Source organism: Phoenix dactylifera, unplaced genomic scaffold (assembly GCF_009389715.1).
Source record: "Phoenix dactylifera cultivar Barhee BC4 unplaced genomic scaffold, palm_55x_up_171113_PBpolish2nd_filt_p 002865F, whole genome shotgun sequence".
NCBI classification, from domain to species: Eukaryota; Viridiplantae; Streptophyta; class Magnoliopsida; order Arecales; family Arecaceae; genus Phoenix; species Phoenix dactylifera.
Window position 1 is genome coordinate 6,484 of NW_024069957.1, and position 16,959 is coordinate 23,442.

Consider the following 16,959-nt stretch of genomic DNA (forward strand, 5'->3'; position numbering starts at 1 on the left):
GTTGGTCGCTTTGCGTTGGATGCTCTTTACCCTCCCCACAAATAAAACTCCAAAATAGCATTTTCTTTTGTCCTCCGCATGCTACTTACGATGCCCTCTCTCGGCTGGGCCAGGAGCAGTTGGCTCAAGACATTAGGTGAAACACCCCTCAAACTTAATTACTCGAACCAGACTACGCCACGAGGCCAGACTTGTCATCATAAGTATTTTTTTTTGAATAATAATTATGCAAGAAAAGAAATGATAGACTGAACCATATAAATATTTTTATTATATATGTGACTGCATCGTGACTATAGGTCAACCAAAGTCGGATCAAAAGGCACCTAAGTAATCTAGTCGGGATATTCAACCTCTATCTTTATGTGAAAACCAATCCTGAACCTTATGGTACGAACAAGGATACTCATACTTCTTTTATGGATAAGGCTAACAAAAATGCAGTTAACAAATATGAACTCCTGAGGCCTTCCTATTGTCATTAAGTACGCATGTGGGGATCTAATAATAGGTCTCTGATCATTCATAGTATGCATGTGTTTCTTGCCTTAATAGTTGTACAAACTCAATATGAAAATACATGTGCATTTGCTCAGAAAAGAAAGTAATAGAATAAATCAAATGCAAAAACAAGTTTTTTTTTTTTTTTGATCAAAATATTTCCCTCCCCCCAACTTAAACATTGCATTGTCCTCAATGTAAAAAAAATGCAAGAAAACTATATATGAGAGACAATAGAGAAAATAATAGAGAGAAGAAGAATACCTTGAGCTGTTGATTTCCAGAAAAGAAGACCTACAAAATAAGAAGAAAACTAGAAATAAAAGAAAAAATAATAATTCTAACTAATATACACATACCTTGGCCTTCATGTTCAGTCATAAGAAGGCTCCCCTAAGGAAAAGGAGTCCTCTTCATCTGCAAAATTTTCAAGAAAAGGTTTTAATCTGTGTCCATTAACCTTAAAAATTTTTGCCATCCTGTGGATTCTCAATTTCAATTGCCCCATGTGGAGAAACAGTTTTTACAATGAAAGGACCTGTCCATCTTGATCGTAACTTTCCAGAAAATAGATATAAGCGAGAGTCATACAAAAGAATTTTTTGTGTAGGTTCAAAAGATTTTCTTAGAATTGAGTTATCATGCCTAATTTTCATTCGTTCTTTACAAAGTCTAGCATTGTCATACGCATCCCGACGAATTTCATTCAATTCACTTAATTGTAATTTTCTAGCGAAACCAGCATCTGACAGTTCAAAGTTTAATTTTCTAATGGCCCAATACGATTTATGCTCTATTTCAACAGATAGATGACATACTTTTCCACAGACTAGCCGATACGGGGACATACCAAGAATAGTTTTATAAGCAGTACGGTAAGCCCACAATGCGTCAGAAAGTTTTAAAGACCAGTCTTTGCGTGATGGATTCACCGTTTTCTCTAAAATTCATTTAATTTCTCGATTGGCTAACTCTACTTGGCCACTAATCTGCGGGTGATAAGGAGTTGCAATTCTATGAGTGATACCGTACTTTCGCAATAGGATCTCAAAAGGCTTATTACAGAAATGTTTTCCCCATCACTAATTATAACCTTGGGCATCCCAAATCGTGAAAAAATATTTTCTTTTAGAAATTTCAAAACAGGTTTGTGATCATTAGTTCTACAGGCAACAGCTTCTACCCATTTTGACACATACTCAACACCAACTAAAATATACTCATGGCCAAAAGATGGTGGAAACGGACCCATGAAATCAATACCCCACATGTCAAAAATTTCAATAGCAGTAATGGGCTGAAGAGGCATCATTTGCCTACGAGTTAGACTTCCAATACGCTGACATGGGTCACATGTCCTACAGAACTCGTGGGCATCTTTAAATAGTGTAGGCCAATAAAAACCACATTGTAACACCTTAGCTGCTGTTTTCTTAGATGCAAAGTATCCTCCGCAAGCACTGGCATGACAAAAAGAGAGTACACTTTATATCTCATGATCCGAAATGCATCTTCTAAAGATTTGATCATTGCAATACTTGAACAAATAGGGGGCATCATAATAATAACTTCTTACTTCACGTAAGAAATTATTCTTATCATTCGATCCCCAATGCTCCAGCATCCGGTTCGTGACAAGAAAGTTTACAATATCAGCAAACCATGGCATAGTAGAAAGTGCAAACAATTGCTCTTCAGGGAACGAGTCCTTGATGGGCAACTGTGGCACCGAATCATTAAAAACTAGCCGTGATAAATGGTCAGCAACTACATTTTCTACTCCCTTTTTACCTTTGATAGTGATGTCAAATTCTTGGAGTAAAAGTATCCATCGTATTAAGCGTGGTTTGGCATCTTTCTTATCCAATAAATATTTTAGCGCTGCATGATCTGTAAAGATAACAATAGGAGCACCAAGGATATAAGAACGAAATTTGTCTAATGCAAATACTACTGCAAGCAATTCCTTCTCGGTGGTGGTGTAATTCATTTGAGCATCATTTAAGATTTTGCTTGCATAGTAGATGATATATGGCTTATTATCCTTGCGTTGTCCTAGGACAGCTCCTATCGCATAGTCACTAGCATCGCACATGATCTCAAAAGGTAATGACCAATCAGGTGGTCGCACGATGGGTGCAGTGCTAAGCATAGACTTCAACTTTTCGAATGCCTCTTGGCAGGTTTCGGTCCAATTGAACGGTGTATCAAGGGATAGGAGGTTACATAATGGTCGAGCTATGACACTAAAGTTCTTGATGAACCTCCTATAAAATCCGGCATGACCCAAAAATAATCTAACATCTCTAACCGTCTTGGGTGCAGGTAGCTTGGCGATTTGGTCAATCTTAGCTCTATCAACTTCCATGCCCTTCGATGAAACAATATGTCCTAGGACAATTCCCTTTGGCACCATGAAGTGGCATTTCTCCCAATTCAGTATCAGATTCTTTTCCATACATCGAGCTAAGACTGCTTGTAAATGTGACAGGCAATCATCAGATGAATCGCCAAAAACAGAGAAATCATCCATAAACACTTCTAAAAATTTCTTGTTCATTTCTTCAAAAATGCTGAGCATACACCTTTGGAATGTTGCAGGTGCATTACACATCCCGAATGGCATCCGACGGAAAGTGAATGTGCCAAAAGGACAAGTGAAGGAAGTCTTCTCTTGATCCTCAGGTGAAATTTCGATTTGGTAGTATCCGGAATAGCCATCGAGAAAACACTAGAATTTGTGTCCTGCAACTCTTTCCAAAACTTGGTCTAGGAAGGGTAGGGGAAAATGATCTTTCCTAGTGACCAAATTCAATTTTCGGTAGTCAACACACATGCGCCAACTCGTCGGAACACGAGTTAGAACTAGTTCACCCTGATCATTTTTGACTACCGTCAGACCTGCTTTCTTGGGCACGACTTGAGTAGGACTCACCCACTTGCTATCGAAAATTGGATAAATAATACCCACATCAAGCAACTTGAGGACTTCTGCTTTAACCACATCTCTCATCATAGGGTTCAACCTGCGTTGCATTTGCCTTGTGGTTTTGGCATTATCCTCCAAATATATCTGGTGCGTGCAAATCAAAGGGCTAATCCCCTTCAAGTCGGCAATAGACCACCCTAAAGCTCCTTTATGATTCTTTAGAATACCAAGTAATTTTCTTTCTTGGGCATGATCAAGATCAGATGAGATGATTATAGGGAAAGTGTCCTCGGGTCCAAGAAAGGCATACTTGAGTTCCTTCGGTAAAGGTTTCAACTCGAGCTTAGGTGTTTGTGGTACTATCTTTGCTTCTCGAGATGGCAACTGTTCAAATTCCTCTATTCTCGGTCTCCACCCATTGACCATCATGACATCCGAATTATCTAAAACAGGTGGGACCACATCATCAGTAGTACCTTCAGAACACCAATCTATCAAACCATTATCGGCTGATTCAGTAAATGCTTCTTTTAACAGATATTCTTCCGCAATGGTTTCAACCCATTCAACCTCTTTACTTTTTTCATGATCACTGGGTTGTTTGCCTATACTAAAGACGTTCAGTTCCAAAGTCATATTGCCAAAAGAAAGCTTCATGACACCATTGCTACAATTGATCAATGCATTAGAAGTTGCAAGGAATGGACGTCCTAAGATGACCGGAATCTGAGATGGTGAATTGGAAGCCGGATGTGTGTCCAGTACGATAAAATCAACAGGAAAATAGAACTTGTCTACTTGGACCAACACATCTTCGATAATCTCTCTAGGAACCTTCACTGACCTATCAGCTAATTGTAAGGTCACAGTTGTTGGCTTCAACTCACCCAAACCGAGTTGCTCATATACCGTATATGGCAACAAGTTCACACTCGCTCCTAAATCTAGCAATGCTCGCTCAATCCTAAAATTGCCAATGATGCACGAGATAGTTGGGCAACCTGGATCCTTATATTTAGGAAGAATATTATGCTGTAAAATTGCACTCACATTTTCAGCCAGAAATGCCTTCTTCTTGACATTTAAACGACGCTTGACAGTGCACAAATCTTTTAAAAATTTTGCATAGGAAGGCACTTGTTTGATTGCATCAAGAAGAGGTACATTGATTTTTACTTGCTTAAAAAGCTCAAGAATTTCAGAGTTTGGTTCAAGCTTTTACAAGGGCTTTAATCTTTGTGGAAATGGTGCAGGAAAAGGACATTTAATTTTTTCAGTAGATGTTGGTGCTTCAGTTTCTTCATTATCCTTTTCTTTTGTCTTGGGAGGGTCAGAATCAGGTATGACTTGTGTTTGTTCTGGAACTGGTCGGTCAATAATCTTTCCACTTCGCAAAGTTATTATACTCTTTGCTTGCTCTTTATGTGAAGTTGAAGATGATGCATTACTACCGCCATAGACTTGAGGATTAGGTTGTGGTTGAGCTGGTAGCTTACCTTTCTCTTGAGCACTTAAAACAGTGGTCAGCGTTGTCAGTTGATTTCTTAATTCATCATTGATTTTGGCTTGACCTTGCATGAAAGATTGCAAAGTTTCTTCGAGACTGGATTTTTGAGGGGGTGGGTGTGCATAATGAGGTTGCAGAGGTGGAGGAGTTGGGTTATATACTTGTTGAGGTTGGTCATTCCTCCACCTGAAATTTGGATGGTTCTTCCATCCAGGGTTGTAAGTACCCGAAAAATGATTATTGAAAGATTTTTGATAGGCATTCATAACATTGGCCTGATCGTGCAAGACTTCCTTGAATGCGGGTATTGTGGGGCAATCAGTGATGAGATGGCCAGGCATCTCGCAAATCCTACAATACTCGTTGTTATGTTCTACGGTCTTGACGGGTTCAATCCTTCTAAGTTCAATTTTCTCTACCTTCCTAGTAAGGGCTGCCATTTTAGCCTGAATATCATTCTGAGTACTAAGGTTGTAAAGGCCCCCGTGTGGAATGCTAGTAGGCTTAGGCAAAGGTTTATTCACTCTATCCCCTGTATCCCATAATTGTGCAGTCTCTGCGAGAGAGTCTAAATAGTCCCATGCCTCATCGGGTTGCTTTTCCAAAAATAGACCATTGCACATAGTCTCTATAAATTGTTTTAACTGTGGAGACAACCCTTCGTAAAAGAAACTAATGGTTCTCCATGTTTCAAACCCATGATGAGGACAAGAGAGAAGCAAATCTTTAAATCTCTCCTAGCATTCATAAAATGTTTCATGGTCTTTTTGTTGGAAGTTACTAATGTGCCGTTTTAAAAAGTTAGTCCTTTGTGCGGGAAAGAATTTTTTCAAGAATTCTCTTTGCATATCATGCCATGTTCCTAGCGATCTAGGTCTCAAGGAGTTTAGCCATGTTTTGGCTTTGTCCTTTAAGGAAAAAGGAAACAAGGTCAATTTAAGGACATCTTCCGATACATTTGGCACTCTAAATGTGATGCTAATTTCCTCAAAATCCTTAAGGCGAAGATAAGGGTTCTCGGATTCCATTCCATGATACTTTGGCAGCAATTGAATTACTCCTGGTTTGATTTCAAAGTATCCTACATTTTCAGGAATAATCATGCATGAAGGTTGACTAGTCCTAGTGGGATGTAAGTATTGTCGAAGTGTCATAACTGGGGGTCTACCTTCATCACCATGGTGACTTCTTACATCATCAGAAAAATTTGCCATCTCACAAGGTGTGAGATACTGCGAAGGAATTTCAAGGATGTGTCCTAAAGAACGATCTATAGTTGTACGACTTAATCGACCGGTGTCGTCCCTATTCCAACCTAGCATACAAAATTTAATTATTTTTTTATTTTTTTTAAAAATAAATAAATAAATAAATATAAATGTAAGTACCAACTAAGGATACCCTAAAACTACACCCTAAAACAAAAACCTATTCACAATCACACATGCAACTAAACATTATACCTCAATTTCTAATATTTTTCTTAAATTTCTAGACAGCTCCTAACTGGTTTGAAGAGGGCACCTAAGCCTCCAATCCGGTCTAATGAACCGAGTTGACCAGGTAAGCTCCCAGGTAAGTGGAGGGGTCACGATGCGTTCGCAAAGGTCCCACTTAAAACCCACTTGCCTCGAACAGATGAACTGTCTCCCTTATAGGGACAAAGCTTGCCTAGACATCAACTAAGCCACAGAGCGAAATTGGTGCAACTTTCGGTGGTCTTCGTCCTATGGAGCTCGAATGTCCTTAGGGGCCAACGTCTAGTTGATTTTAATTAAGCTTAGGATATTTATGCAATGGGGTGATTTTTGGGCTAAGGACGAGTGATGAAATTCCGACCTTATCTTTTTAAATAGGTTCAGCCCTTAGAATATTTTATGCTGATGCCTTATACTATATGCAACAATCAAGAGATTTTTTTTTTAATATTTTATGACATGACATTAAATTTCATTGAATAGGTGATCAAGCAAATTATTTATTTTTTTAAATTTTATGAATTGAAGTTTGAAATTTGAATTCTGAAATTTGAAATTTGAAATTTTAGGTTTTTTTTTTTTCAATTTTCAATTAGCAACAAGGGTTAATGAGATATGATAACAATAAAATTCTGATTCTAAAACAATTAAATGCAGAAAATTCAAAACAGAAAGCAGCAAGTTTTCGTATTAATCTAACAGTCTTAAAGTTCTCAGCATATAGTGACTGCTCCTCTCTCATCTGTCTCCGTTCCACTGTTTGCTTGAGATCATTCCTGCAACAGATGGTAACTTGTACTTACTTCATTCAGTGTATTACTGAAATTTAAATACTCTTTTGTCATATCTAATAACCTATATTAGAAGAAAAACTTCTGCAATAACTGTTCTAGACTTTTGCAGCAAATTTACATGCTCCAAATTTAAAATATTGTTTGCTGTAAGTTTTAGTGTATGTAATAAGTTTTCATCATCAGTCAAAGTGCATGTTCTCTATTAGAACTTTTCTATTGGTCAATTTGCTAGAATAAAGCTAGAATATGTAGTTTGAGTAAAGAATCTTTACAAGTCAGGTGTTGAAGGAGCCAACTAGAAATATGAAGCTGTAGTTAATACAGTAAGAGATGAAAAAGCTGATTGTAATAGAGGCTCACAAGAAACATCTTGCAAATAAAAAGATCATTCGGTATAATCAGGCACATGTTTAAAATCAAGGAATAAGTCGGTATTCATTTCTTTCAATTCCTGTTGCTTTGGTATGCACCAAGACAGGCCAATACATAATGATACAAGTTAGCATGAATGTACAAATATGCAAATAAGCTATTAGCATGGGATATATTATAGATATTGTATGGAACGAATGAAACTTCAATCCATGACATACATTAGAAAAAACCTTATGATAGTTCTTGATCTTAGACATGCAAAACCATGCTAATGTTAGAATGAGAGAAAGAAATAGGCTCCATCATATTAGGATAGCGACTATACAATGCTTTCATACATTATGTTTCTACATCTGTTCAATGCACAATAAATGAATGAATGAATGAATGAACAGATAAATAAAGATGAATATGTCAGGTGACTAGAGATATACCACAATGTCCTACCACTGTGATTCCAATTTCATAAGACTCTGTCTTTTTGCTTCTACTCGTCCATTTAGCATTTCAATATAGAAGCCAACAGAATGTTGTTCATCTAATGCCATATCCATAGCCTCTTTTAGGAGCTCATGCTCACTTTCAAGGCTCTGAACTTTCAAGGCCTTCACCTGTTTTGGCCTCCGTCATCATATCTTCTTGATTTTTCAAGCTGTCAGCTTGATTCCTTAACTGCATTACACAGAAGACAAGGAAGCCAGTAGAGTCAGCATGTTTTCTACATTTAAAAGAAATGATATACTTCATTAAGACAAAAGGCATCATAAAGCATCAAACCTTCAAAAGAAAATCAATGCTAAATATCAATCTAGGTTTATGTAAACCAAACAATGAGAAGTTTGGAATGTATATTTGCCCAAAGCATGCAACCTGAACGATGTATGCCATCAAGCAAGAAGAAGTGCATCATGGAACAAATTGCTAGCCCAGCAGCTATATTTCAGAGACCAGTGGAAAAATAAAATAATAAAAACTGTCTTTGGATTAACAACTAAAGATATTCATAATTGGAACAACAAGTCAGAAGAAATCAGGCAATGCACCCTAATGTTAGTAAGAGGTTTGTCAGACAACTTTACATGGAAAGAAAGAGGTTTGTCAGACAACTTTACATGAAAAGAAAGATCGCCCTTCAGCACTGGAAATTACTTGCATCTCTTACTCCAAAGGATCCAATGAACAGTTATCTTCCATATCATACAAACTTTTGTTTAATGATACAAGTTAATAGCTGTGCAATGACTAGTCATAGAAAATATAAATACATCAGAAAACCGGCATGAAAGCATATAAAATAACCAGTTGTTGAATTGCAGTTACTTGATCAACTGGAAGGATATCAATCCTTCTATATGGTTTACCTTGGATAATTGCTCCTGCAGAGAAGCTAATTTTCGTTCAAGTTCAGCAATATACTTGTCTGTTTGGGTCATATCTTCTCCATCAACACATAATTCTTTCTCAGAGTTCATAGATTTTTCAGGAGCATCTTCAACACCTTCCTTGCTGCAATGGCTCTTGATCTCACTGGATTCTATGCGCTCAGAATAGAGTGTTCCAGTCTCAGCTGACCCACCTGACTGCCCTGGAACTGCATTAGTGTCAAGCAACACATCAGAGTATACCTCCTCAGCAACCGTCTCAGATGGCTCTGCAATGCCTTTATTTGATTCCCCCAAAGATCTTCTTTCACAAAGAAAATTCTCTTTACTTTGACTCTCCCTCACCTTATCCTCCTTTTCTTTAAGCTTCTCTAATGTATCATTATGGATGTCACCAGTAATTTCACCACTGCTCAAAGTAGATTTGGTTGCTGTATTTTCTCTGGCTCTTCTACCTTCAGATGATCCAGATAGCCTCTCCACCAAAAATCTTACCAACTTGTATGAGTCATCATAAGAAGGATACAGGAACTGCCAGAATCAACAAAGGAAAAAATGCTTCTAAGAATGGTGGCAGGATCAGTAGAATCAATAAAGAGAACAAGATAATATTGATAAGCATATAAGGCATTAAAATGAAATGTATATTAGATGATAATTTTTCTCCAAGTAGAGTCTCATTTAGCCTTGTAGTAGTTTAATGATTATGCCAGTAAATTTCATATGGTATGGTTAAGAATTAGCTGGTGTATAGTGTAAGAAGTGTAACCCTATAAATGAATGTAGTTGGAAGAATGATCGGCAGATTATTCCTGATGTGATTTGATCCAAGCTTCAGAAATAACAAGCAGCAAAAGTGATTTGCAAGTGCAAATCAGATTCTGAAAGTATCACGGTCATATGATTGAAATATTCTTCTGCGACAGATTTTTTTACAATTTTGAGAATAAGTGGTATATAAGAAGCATAATGACCATGTTGGGAGTAGAATCCAAACTTCAGGAAAGAAGAAAAGACAAAACTGCAGCCAGGCTGTTGGTAACCCTACATGTGCCTAAAACACGTTGGATCAATTTTATTAGTAGCATTTAATAGATCGAGGAATTAACCACATTGCATTAAGGTAAAAATTATTAAAGTGTAAGAACTTGCAACTTTGTACTCTTGAAACACGATCTTTGCTGACTTGTTTGCCAATTAACTAGTGCAGATCTGAACATTGGCAATAAAACTTAGACTTACAACACCTATGTCTTTTGCAAATAGATTTTTTGCCTTGATACAACCTGTTAACCTTCTGGCAGACCAGTACTGTAAAAAGTGCTAAACCATCTCAGATCAACAATATATTCTTTGCAGGCCTTCCATGTAAAGATTGTGAGGTAACAAGTGTTTTCCAGTTATTATAAATCAATCTTACAGGACAAACCTTAGCCTTTGGACTGGTCTGCATCAAATATCAATGACCATGAATTTTATGCAGGCTACCACAGAAAGCTAAGCACAACACAAAAAATCCCTGAAAGCCCCAAATTTGCATCATCATACACCAAAGAAGAATCCAGTATCCTGATTTCCAGATTTTCCTTCTATATTCCACTCAAAATTATCAATCCCTGCTCCCCATTATAACAGTACGTAATTAGATAATAGAAGCTATCACCAAAATTTCTACATTATCCGCCTCTTATATTTCACATATTATGATAGAAGCATTGGTAAATAGAGCAATGGATCTCTTCGAGGTCTAAAGAAATATAAGATTGCTTTACTGTTTGGTGAATAGCTGATGATTATCGGGTCATAAATTCTTCGCCTTTTTATTCTATTCTTGTTGACTGAAGCGATTCAATGAATTGGGTGTTCTCGAATCGAGATATATAACATGTTTTCAGGAATAGCAAAGAACTTTTGCTTGGTATGGAAAAAAAAAGATCTCGGAAAGAAGATCGATAACCTGGTGGAAGCTGAGATCGCCTCGGTATCCCAGGGATTTGACGGCAGAGGCGACGTCGGCACATATCTTGAAGCGCTCCGCGGTGGACTCAGGAAGGGAGGTGGGGAAGGACGGGGACGATTCATCGTCGTCAAGGAGGCGGAGGGATTGAGAGCAGATGGAGACGAGGGCGTCCGGGCCGAGATCTTTGATGGAAGAGACGCCGGCGGGGAGGGAGACCCCGGAGCTGCTGAGAGAGCTCAGGAGGATCTCCTGCGCCTCGTCCATGGCGGACAGGACACGGCCGGCTCCTAGGGTTCGATTTGTTCGGCAATCTGCCTGACGGTATTGGTCTTTTAGAAGAAGACGGTATCAGTAGCTCGGTAGCTTAATAGAGATTGGACGACGTGAATTAAACCAGTGCCGGCAGACAGATAACCGGCACTAGTTTAAAACCTGGGAGAGATTTTTCTGCGAACATAAAATAGACCATTCAATGAAGAGGTTAAGGCCAAGGTACAAAACTTCAGATTGGTTTAATTTAAATTAGAAAGAAAAGAACATGCAAATATCCCCATCATATCTATGCTATATATGCAATCTTTTTTCGGTGAAATATGCTATGGAATGTCGAGCAATGCAAATATCATAAATTTCCTTGTCTCGGTAATATTATACATGTATTTGTTGGCACAATGCACATGCTAGAACACATGCTAAGGCATCTGTGTAGTTTCTTTCTGCAATCCAAACTTTCTAATACACGCATTTATTCCTAGGTGCACAACATAGGCCCTATAGAATAATACAATGAAATTTGTGAACAAAAATCATGTGGGGTAGGCACTATCATAATATAGAGCAGGACTTTTTTTTTTGCCATATTTCCTCTTACACCTATATTAAAGAGGAAATCGAGAAATCTAATAAAGATAGAACTTCTTGTACTAACGGAGTCCGTTAATTCTATAACTTTAAAAAAATACAAGAAAAAAATTCACATACCAATAAAGACCGTGTGCGAAGAAAGACCATCGCATTCTCTTTTTTCTTCGTTAAGTGATACACAATCATCGGCTTTCTGATACATACTGTAAGCTTCTTTTATACATATCTAGTAGCAACATAATACATACCTCCAAATAAATCGATATATAATTTTTAAAGTAGGACGCTCATCAGTACATAGTATATGGCGAGTTGATGCGCACTTAGCAATATAATCATCCATCATCCCAGTACACACCTCTAGTTAAATCGATATACAGTTTCTAGAATATGATGCTCATCGGTACATACTACATGGCTAAGTGATACACACTCGTCGATTTTCTGATGTATACTGTAAACTTTTCTGATACACACCCAACAACAACCAAATATATAACTTCAGGTAAATCGATACATAATTTTTAGAATATGATGTTCATCGGTGCACACTACACTGTCAGATGATACACACTTAGCAAAATAGTCATCCAATATTTCAATACACATCTTTAGGTAAATCAATACATAGTTTCCACAAAAAAGGAAGAAAATGACTTGGAAAAAGATGGAAGACCTCATAGATGGGAAAGACGACTTGATGAGGAAGAGGATAGAAGGAGAGGCTTGATGAGAAAAAAAGAGGATGTAGATTGTCATTCTTTGCGAATAGTCTCTTTTAGCATGTGCAATTTTCTTTCTTTAAATTAGGAGACTAACAGATTCCGTTAACAGAAATCCTCTTATCCTATTTGACTTTTGGATTTCTTCTTTTAGATAGATGCAAGAGGAAATGTGTCAAAAAAAGTCCCTCTCCATATTTCCTTCTATGGTGCTCATCTCATATGATTTTGGTTCGAAATTTGTCCCAATCCTGACTTCTGCTATTCAACATGCATCACCCTTTCTAAGTCCCACCATGTTGATGTCTTCTTGTACCTATGCTGGAGTGCTAGTTTAGTGGCCTTCATTGCACCCAGTCCCTTCGGCAGGTGGTGTCCAACTTGGCAACCTCTTGAAAAGGGCCAAGCTTATCATATGAGCCCTTTAGCAACACATGTATGCCTTGTCCACATAAAAGTTAGGGATAGGAACTCATCCATGCATTTATCAAGTCCTTTATTTCTCATTCGATTCTTGGCCATTAATTCCATCCATAAAAGAGAAAAAGATGATAACATATAACCTACAACATCCAGCCCAATTGGGCCAACAAAGAGCTAGGCCTAATCCATTTAATCGATTCAAATATAAAAATCGGCACAGAATAGAAAAAAAAAAAGGCACGTGCCTAACACATATGATGAGAGAAGTAAACTTCTGATGGGGTTTCCTTCTTCCTGGAATCATAAGACGAAATCCAACATCGAGACAGATTTTAGCATTCTTTCGAGCTCTATTTAGAGCCCTTCCACTTCCCCTTCAATCCCACACTGAAGATTTGGGCCTAAACATGGAGGTTGCTGGAGTTCGCCAGAGTTTGTCTGAGTTTTCTCCTAAACACCATTCACCACCGCCGCGGCCGTACGTCGCAGGAAAACGAGGTAATGACCCCCAAATCCTCTAATTAATCCTTTTCTACACCCTCCTTATCCCTTTTAGTTCTTCTATTTTGATTTGATTTCAAGCCCTCTTTTTTTCTTTTACGGTCATCCTTGCTGTCGGCACTTGTCGTCGAAGCTTGTGGTTGATCCTCTCGCACCGATTGTGCTCACTTAGAAACCCATGCATCCTCTATTTGACCAATCCTTTCTCCAGTTTATTTCTTTGCCGCCGGCCACCTGCTGCCACCGGCCACTACTAATGGTGGCTAATCGTCAGTCCTTCGATTGACAGTCACATCTACAAACTCTTCTTCCCCGTCGGAGAGAGAAAGACCTTATTTCTCTTTTTTTCTCTCTCTTCTCTCTCTTCCTCACACTCTATCTTATTTCTCCCTCTATATAGATTTCTCTAGGGTTGTTGGATCTAGCAAAAGGGCTCTTATCAATGATTTTGATCAACCTTGATGATGGGGGTTTTGATCCATGGCCGTCGGAAACTATACCAGCCCCCACCTTAGCTCTTACCAGACACTATTAGATTTGGTCACCTCCAATTTTTCTTGAACTATTTGTGCCCTAGTTTAACTATAATCAGATAAAATCAACTTGATTGAACCGACCGAGATGTCGGACACTCCCACTTGACCAAAGGCAATCAATAGTACCACGTTCCTATTGTGACAAGGCTATCCACAATATCACGCTCTAATTTATCACCGGCAATCCAAGATAACATAGCTAATCTAAGGCCTTCACCCATCCATTTATTTCAAGAATGCATATTAATTATATTAAGTTATATTCGGCCTTGGACTAAACCATAGATATATTTCTCGCCTGTGATAAGATAATTGAGAGTGTCATGTTTGATGCCCGTGATGGGGCAATCCATAATAATATGACCAGTCAAAAGCAGCCCATCCAATCATTCAATTATACAAGTCTCATTTTATTAGTTAAATATATTAAAATGTTCACATTATATAATTCAAAATATTGGTAATTTCTATACATAATATAAATTCATTTATTTTCTATAACATATATGCGTACATTAGAATCACATAGACATATTCTGAATTAATATACAAATAAGCATGCATGTAAAGAGATTCTTACATCTACCAATGACAAAAAACAAGCAAGGTACCTATCCGTCCATGTATACCCCTAACATATCCAAATCAATTTGATATTAAAATTTAGAATAAATAGAGAAACTAATTATCCTCCTCAAAAATCTATAAAACTGATCCTAATCTCTAGGTTCTTCCCAAACTGACACCTAAACTAAATAATTGAGGTGATTATGGCCTTTTACTATAATTAAAGTGTTTGGGTGTGGAACCCATGATAGATCGTTCGGTGTCTGAACGATCGCTCGACACAAATTAAATCACTAGATTATGGAGGAAATCAAATATGAGAGAGGGAGAAGGAACAAGGTTATCCAGGTGATGGTGCTCGATGTCTCAAATCCATTCAAATTAGAGTGGCAATCGACTACACTAGGGATAGGAGTCTGAGCTAAGCAAGGATAGGATGTTCAAGGCTATTGATATATCCATTGAGGTAGAAGAGGACCGATTGGTAAGAAGGGCCATCATAGACACTCAAATGGTGGCAACATCATGGGAATGAAATCAAAGAGGAATGAAAAGGTACCTCTTAAACCACGAGGCAACATAATAGAGGCATGAAGCAATTTAGAGGAGAAGATACACAAGGCTAAATGCATTCCTAATCCAGCTCCAATGCTATATGAACTACATGAGAAGGAGGAGGAAGTACTGTAGGGCTACAGCGAGAAACAAGCAATGGCTCTTAGGTTAATGAAGAAGCAGGCATGAAGATGAGGGTGTGCAAGAAGATGGGATCTTAAGCTCTCCTCTTTGTCCGATATATTGCTCTTCTCCAACACAACTCCCATCATATAAATAAAATAATTGGGAAAACCATGATAAAAAAGTAAAGAAAGATTGAGTTAGAGAAATTACCAAAGAAAGAGTACTGAAGAGAGATAGGAGTAAGAAAGAACAAGTAGGTGGTTGGAATAGTGTGAGGGAAGAGAGAGGATGAGAGAGATAAAAAGAGGGACAGTAGAGCTTATCCAAGAAGAAGAAGAGAGCAAAGATGGGGGTCTTGTGCCTTGGTGTTCAAAGGAATGAAGAAATAAAGTAGGGTTGAAAGAGAGGAGGACGGGATAGCGTGAAGGGATGGGAGCGAGAGAGTGTGTGGAGGTAGTCTACATGGAAAAAAAAGAAAAAGAAAAAGAAAAGGAGATCAGGATAGTAACTTTTGAATGAAAGAAGGATTCGCCTTCATGCGTATCCCCATTGGATCACCCCATGGCATAGATCTCAAAGATCTTCTTTCTCCATCATTCGCTGCCTACATAGTTCTCAAAGCGACCGGTGGATGATCCAAGGGTGGATTCATGAGAAGGTGGGGAAGTTCAGGTTGGGGTCGGAGTGTTTCCCCTTCCCCCGCTCATCCTTTCCAAGACTAACCTAGTTTGGGTTAGTTTGGGTCAAATTTTTTCCTCCTTATTATCCCATCAGATAATGGTGTCGAACAGATTTTTCTTCAACTCAGCAATAGCGGCAAACTTTCTACTCCATACTTCAAGCTTTTTGTCTATGGCCTCTTAATATCTGAACCAATCAGAAGCCCTTTGAAGATAGGTCCAACCACTAGTCCAGAATTAGAGCATCAAAACCTATAGTTTGGTTTCACATTTGTTCAATCAAAAGATATATTCAAGCCTCAAATATTCCAGCATTAGATAGGCATAGGAATGATCAAAAAGGTGATAGGGATTGTCAAAGGCAGTCATTGCCAGATATTTGCTCTCCTAACCAATTGTAATAAAGAAAAGATACAACTAAGCCATCACCACCCAGATCCTCCCTCACCTTAGACCATCTGTAATATCAACATTGTATATGTCAATCAATGCCAAACTTCTAATCTTTAAACTCATCCATGTCCCTACCTGAACCCTGCCTACAACCCTTTCAATGAGGAAAACGTTTGACATTAAAGTCCCCTGCAACAAACCACGGTAAACTATATGCACTTCCAAAACAACTCCGATCATAGCTCCTGCCTAGCCAGTTGATCACCAGTCCATAATTACCCATCAAAAGCAATTAGCCTTGTTAACAAGCATAACTAACAAGCTAAATTTTCTCTTATCTGAAAGTGGATCCTAGGTTCTTCGGTATTAAGCATGCTGAATTTTTTTTTTTTTTTAAAAACCATGGGCTGAACCTGATCGGGTTGCCCTACGTACCCCTTCATAAGGGGGATCAAGCCATACGTAGTTTTTTTTTAAGTTTTAAAATGCAGCGAAAAAACCGAATCAAACAATTTAATTCATGCATGCTTACAAGATCAAATCTAGAAATCAACACCTTAAGAACACATAGGGATTATGCCGGAATCGTTTAAACAATTATGCTAAAATATTCATGCATGATTAACTATCAGATCTGAAAGTTAAACACTCTATTCCGATTAATCT

The 16,959-nt window shown here is 38.0% G+C and overlaps 1 protein-coding gene and 1 pseudogene across 2 annotated transcripts; one reads left to right on the plus strand and one right to left on the minus strand.

The window, feature by feature from the left end:
• The first annotated feature begins 5,630 nt into the window (after positions 1–5,630).
• On the plus strand, positions 5,631–5,730 carry LOC120109812 (annotated as a pseudogene).
• Positions 5,731–7,036: 1,306 nt separating this feature from the next.
• LOC120109811 (coiled-coil domain-containing protein 22 homolog) lies at positions 7,037–11,350 on the minus strand. 2 transcript variants are annotated; one of them, XM_039123482.1, is made up of 4 exons: positions 10,924–11,350; positions 8,946–9,497; positions 8,032–8,256; positions 7,037–7,191 (listed from the first exon to the last, which is right to left on the minus strand). In XM_039123482.1, exons 1-3 carry the CDS (start codon positions 11,188–11,190, stop codon positions 8,167–8,169), a joined length of 909 nt encoding a protein of 302 aa, XP_038979410.1. In that variant the 5' UTR covers positions 11,191–11,350; the 3' UTR covers positions 7,037–7,191; positions 8,032–8,166. The 2 variants fall into 2 exon arrangements, with proteins under 2 accessions (XP_038979410.1, XP_038979409.1); XM_039123481.1 differs by having other exon boundaries at positions 8,019–8,256.
• Between the last annotated feature and the right edge of the window lie 5,609 nt (positions 11,351–16,959).

What these genes read in the sequence shown, in the direction of transcription:
- LOC120109811 (XM_039123482.1), bottom strand. Translation starts at nt 11,190, where the DNA reads ATGGACGAGGCGCAGGAGATCCTCCTGAGCTCTCTCAGCAGCTCCGGG. An exon ending in GCGATCTCAGCTTCCACCAG is followed by an intron (nt 9,498 to 10,923) that starts GTTATCGATCTT and finishes TGATTCTGGCAG; the next exon opens with TTCCTGTATCCTTCTTATGA. An exon ending in TGCAGGAGCAATTATCCAAG is followed by an intron (nt 8,257 to 8,945) that starts GTAAACCATATA and finishes TGTGTAATGCAG; the next exon opens with TTAAGGAATCAAGCTGACAG.